Raw genomic sequence first — 4847 nt, forward strand, 5'->3', positions numbered from 1 at the left:
TAATCCTGCTTGTATTAACAAGCTGAGCCTGTAACTTTGTGGGAGTGTGACTAACCTTTCAGAGCAAGTTGACTTTGGCCTTCAGAAGACAAAGAGGCCCTTTGCTGCTAAGAGGTGCTTTTGGGCCAGATCCTCAAAGGCTCTTGGCTGACTCAACTCCAAATGCCGCTTGTCTCTGAAAAAACTCAGTGATAAACAAGTTCTCAGATCAAAGGGCAAAGCCAAGTGTGGCTCTCAGCCAGCAGTGGTGTCAAAGAGACTACCGTAAGTGTTACCCACAGCACTTTAGTTCCCATCACCTGATATAAATATCAGTTTTCCAAGGAGCGAAGCAAAGCACAGGAGGACCCGCTTGGAGTTGGCAATGATGGCAACAGATGGCAAGGAGGTTCTTCTAATGGAGGCACCGCCTGTAAGTCTTTCCTTCTGGAGCAATTTCTTTCTTATGATGGCAGGTGTGGCTTGCAACCCACGTCAATAGCAACCAGGGTTGGCTCATGGGGTTTTAGTGCCTAAGGTCCACAATTCCAACAGCAACACATCAGGTACAATCTAGAGGGACATCCCCCTAACTGAAATGAATAGGAGTTGCACAAGAGCAGTTCAGGTTAATTTCAGTAGGACTTCTACAGAAGAACTTTCCACTGGATTGTGCCCCTTGCGTCAGATCTGTCCGCCTCCCATTCTTCTGCCTTAGAGAGCCAGCATGGTGTAGTGGTTAAGAGAGATATTTTGAAGTGGTGGATTCTAATCTGGAGAACCGGGTTTGATTCCCCACTCCTCCACATGAGGAGCGGACGCTAATCTGGAGAACCGGGTTGGTTTCCTCACTCTTATACATGAAGCCAGCTTGGTGACCTTGGGTTAGTCACAGCTCTCTTAGAGCTCTTTCAACCCCACCTACCTCACAGAGTGTCTGTTCTGGGGAGGGGGGAGTGACTATAAGCCATTTTGATTCTTTCTTAGGTGGTAAAGAAAATCAGCATATAAAAACCAGTTCTTCTCCTTCTCCTCCTCTGCTGCCCAAGCTTTTTCTTAGTAGGGCCATCTGTCAATTGGGCGAGGATGAAGAAATGGCAGCCAAGGTTGTGTGAATCAATTCCAATCTTCCACAATTCCCTCTAAAGTGTACACCATGACTCTTGTTGCTTTCCCCTGCGGTCTAGGTGGTTAAACTGCTGTGTTTGGGTTGTGCCACTTCAGTCTAAAGGAGAGGCTCTCATGACTGAATACTCCATGTTTTTTAAAAAATCCCCTCAGCATAAAAATCTAGCAGAGAAAAGGGGTCCAACATAGGCTTCACCCTGATATTCCTTTTCTATGTGCAGGGGTGGTTATTTTTTTAATGGAGTTTTTAAACATTACCATAAGCCAATTGTTTTACCTCGGGTGAAATAAATTACATTCATTATTATAACCATGTTTCCTTTCCAACTTTCTTTCTGCTGCTGCAGGATTACACTGCATCCCCCCGGTTCCCTGGGCTTCCTTGCAAGAAGCTCTTGATAGTTGTGGTTGTGGTGGTAGTGATTGTTTTAGTTGTTCTGGGCTTCCTTCTGATGGGCCTGCACATAACAGAGAAGCACACTGAAACGGTAAGTGCAGCAAAACGGCCGCAGGTATGGGAAAACCCAAGGGTGGGCTGTGACAGTAAAACACTCCAAGACCCAGCAGCTCCTGCGCTGCTGGCAGAAACGGTGTGGCTCTGACCCAACCCACAACAATACCAGCCCTGTTCACAGCTTACAGCAAATGCACATACAATCCCTGTACAATATATGCTTGATTTGTCTTTATACCTGTGTTAAATAATTCTCATGTTGTATTCAACATGCATACAGAGAATACAGGTAAGTTATGATGCTCAAGGGTTGCCAACCTCCACGTGGTGGCTGGAGATCTCCTGGGATTACAACTGATCTTCAGGCGACAGAGATCAGTTCACCTGGAGAAAATGGCCATTTTGGAAAATGGCCACTTTATGGCATTATACCCCACTGAAGTCCCTCCCCTCCCCAACCCCACCCTGCTCAGGCTCCATCCCCAACATTTCCAGGTATTTCCCAAGCTGGCAATCCTAACTAATATCTGTTTCATTACAAAGATACAGATGGAACAGAGGAGTGGACAGGAACCCTGACAGAGTTTGTAATAAGCAAACAGCATTCCCTTACACACACACACACACACACACTGCTGACCAGCCAACAGAAGAAACGCAAACTTCCCATTGCTCTGCTGGCTACTCCAACTGGAGCTCATAGGATGTGCTCAACAGCTAGTAATCACCAGTCATTAAAAACCACTAACACTTATTTAAGAAAGCCTTCTTTCTCCTACTGAGCAACACCTTTAGCTATTCACTTTTCAAAAGATGGCTATCTTCTCACTTGATACAATACAACAGGTATTTCCCTTCATCTCTTCTTCTGATCCACCAGATTTCCTTTCCTTTGCTCTTCATTGATCCTTGGCACCATCTAGGTCCTGCAAATGACCATTCAAGGTCTGGACGGAGAAGGCCCTCTGCAGCACCTCTCCATGACTCGGAAAGAGAGGATGGCAACATTTCATGCCCGTGTGAATGGCAATACTTCCGCCACTGTGGTGTATGACTACAGCAATGTAAGGTTTGCTTAATGTGCTTTGTAACTGTAAAGGGAAATCCCTGAGGGCAAAAGTGAGCATGATATGGCTGATGTTTCACAAGGGTTTTCAGATGCACATTTTCATGGCTTGCAGGCCCTTATTAGAAGTGTAGGTCCTCCCCTGTTCTCATTTGGAGGAAGTTTCTCATCTTCATGGTCACAGAAATAATTCTTACTAAGTTATATGGCACTTCCAAATTTTCAAAATATTTTTAGCTATATCTTCTCTGCAACAGAAGGGAAAGCTTACAGGAAGGGAAAGCTGGGTGATTACTCATTCCCATTTTCATAGTTGAGAAAGTGAGGCTGAGAGATTCTGACTTGTCCACCTTCACTATGGCTGAGCTAGGATTTGAGTACTATCTTAATGCCAAGTATAAGAACTGTTGATTTGGGGAGGTCTACCTTGGCAAAGGAGCTGATATGAAACTGCAGGACACTTGAAAATTCCACACAGCTGAGATCTTTGCATCTTTTGGTTTCCTGCGTACATGCAAGAAGTAGTAACATGGGCAGAAACTGCATGATCTTGGATCCTTGGACAGGCGGGAACGGGGGAACATAATTATATGTGAGAAAATGATTTTATTGAGACTGTGAGTGAGGTTTTAAAGTATGCCCATTAATTCTGAATATGCACAGCTGCTGATTGGTTACAGACCCTGGCCAGGACAGTCCTGCTACATCACCAAGATGAACAAGGAAAACATCCAAAGCCTGGATGCTATCATCAAGGCTTTCCAACAAGTTCAGGTGAGGTCAACCAGGAGCAGTCACCTTTGCAATTGCAGGGAGCATCCATCGAGAAAGAGTTGTCTCCATCATAGGGGAACACTTGGTTTAGAACCTCCAAACAATTTGTGATGGGTCCCAACCCCTTTGGCACTCATTTTGTGGTTGACTGTGTCCCACTCCATCTTTGGCAGATATCTTGTGGTGTCCACTACCTGTTCTCATAAGACTGTTAGTGCCCAAAGGCTCAAAAAGGTCATGGTCCAGGGATCTCTGTTCTACACTAAAGAAACTGACAAACCAGGGAGAACATTAGACTACAGATTTCTCCTTAACATCTATTTTCCATTTGCACAGAAGTTTAAACACTGGGGGTGCACATGGCCAACCAGCAATCTGAAGGGATGCGCAATGCCTTCCTAAAGAGAATTACACTCTTCTAAGCCCATTGACTTAAATGGATATAGAAAGGTGCAACTCTGTTTAGGATTGCATTGACAGCTTAAGAACAATTACCCAGCATGATCTACTTCTGTGAACTATGGAAAGTAACCAAATGGGGAAGTTCATAAGCAGGGCACCATGGCAACAATCTTCTGTCCTTAATCCCCAGCATCTGGAGGCAGTGGGTTTACTGCTGGAACATGAACATTGTGCTTCTGGGCATCATGACCCTACCATCTAATACTTTTTCACTATCATGAAGAGGGGCTGGAGGGAGGGGCAGTGCTTGCCAAATTCGTGAGAAGTCTTCCCCCCGCCCCTTTCCATGCAGGTTTACAGAGGTTTCCACTTGAATATTCTCTGATGGCTTATCCTCCTCAAAACCAGCCCCCCCCAAAAAACATCCAATATCTCTTCTGATGGGTGAATAGCCATGATGAGAACAATTCTTCTGGCTCTGCATAATGGATAGTGATAGCAAGAGGGTGTTGTCAGGTCATGTTCTGAGAATGAAACATTTTTCTTTTCTCCTTTAGTCCAAGCCGATTACACCACCCCACCAGCAGACTGAGAAGGAAGAGGGGTTCCCTGTCCTATTGACCAATCGCTCTCTCCTAAGCACCACAGTTAACATCCTCTGCAGTAGCGTCCCCATCTACTGGGCTTAGAGGAGAGGTGGGTGACCAGAAGGTCTGACAGATGTAAAGGTGGAGAACAAGATCTAACCTACCCGTCAACTACGATCACAACAACAAAAAGTCATGTAATGATGTTGCTGCCTGAAAGATTCCTGCCATGACTCTCAGGGCGCCTCTCTTCATGCACAATTCTGAAGCCTTTTACTAGGGTTTTAATCCACCAAATACTAAACCTTTCTCACTATGGAGGCGCACATTACATGATCAGCAGATTCATGTTGCTGAACGGTACCATTTCAGACTGAAGGTAGGAGTTTAAGTGTTTAAGTTCTTAAGTGTAAAACTACACACACAACCAGCATATCTGGGCTTTCCATGCCAGCTG

The 4847-nt window shown here is 45.1% G+C and overlaps 1 protein-coding gene across 1 annotated transcript; it reads left to right on the plus strand.

Annotated features, from left to right (window-relative positions):
• The first annotated feature begins 346 nt into the window (after positions 1-346).
• On the plus strand, positions 347-4515 carry SFTPC (surfactant protein C). The gene is made up of 5 exons (XM_056860795.1): positions 347-412; positions 1455-1595; positions 2485-2625; positions 3291-3401; positions 4361-4515. Exons 1-5 carry the CDS (start codon positions 365-367, stop codon positions 4490-4492), a joined length of 573 nt encoding a protein of 190 aa, XP_056716773.1. The 5' UTR covers positions 347-364; the 3' UTR covers positions 4493-4515.
• The last annotated feature ends 332 nt before the right edge of the window (positions 4516-4847 follow it).

Source organism: Euleptes europaea, chromosome 14 (genome assembly GCF_029931775.1).
Source record: "Euleptes europaea isolate rEulEur1 chromosome 14, rEulEur1.hap1, whole genome shotgun sequence".
Taxonomy (NCBI): domain Eukaryota; kingdom Metazoa; phylum Chordata; class Lepidosauria; order Squamata; family Sphaerodactylidae; genus Euleptes; species Euleptes europaea.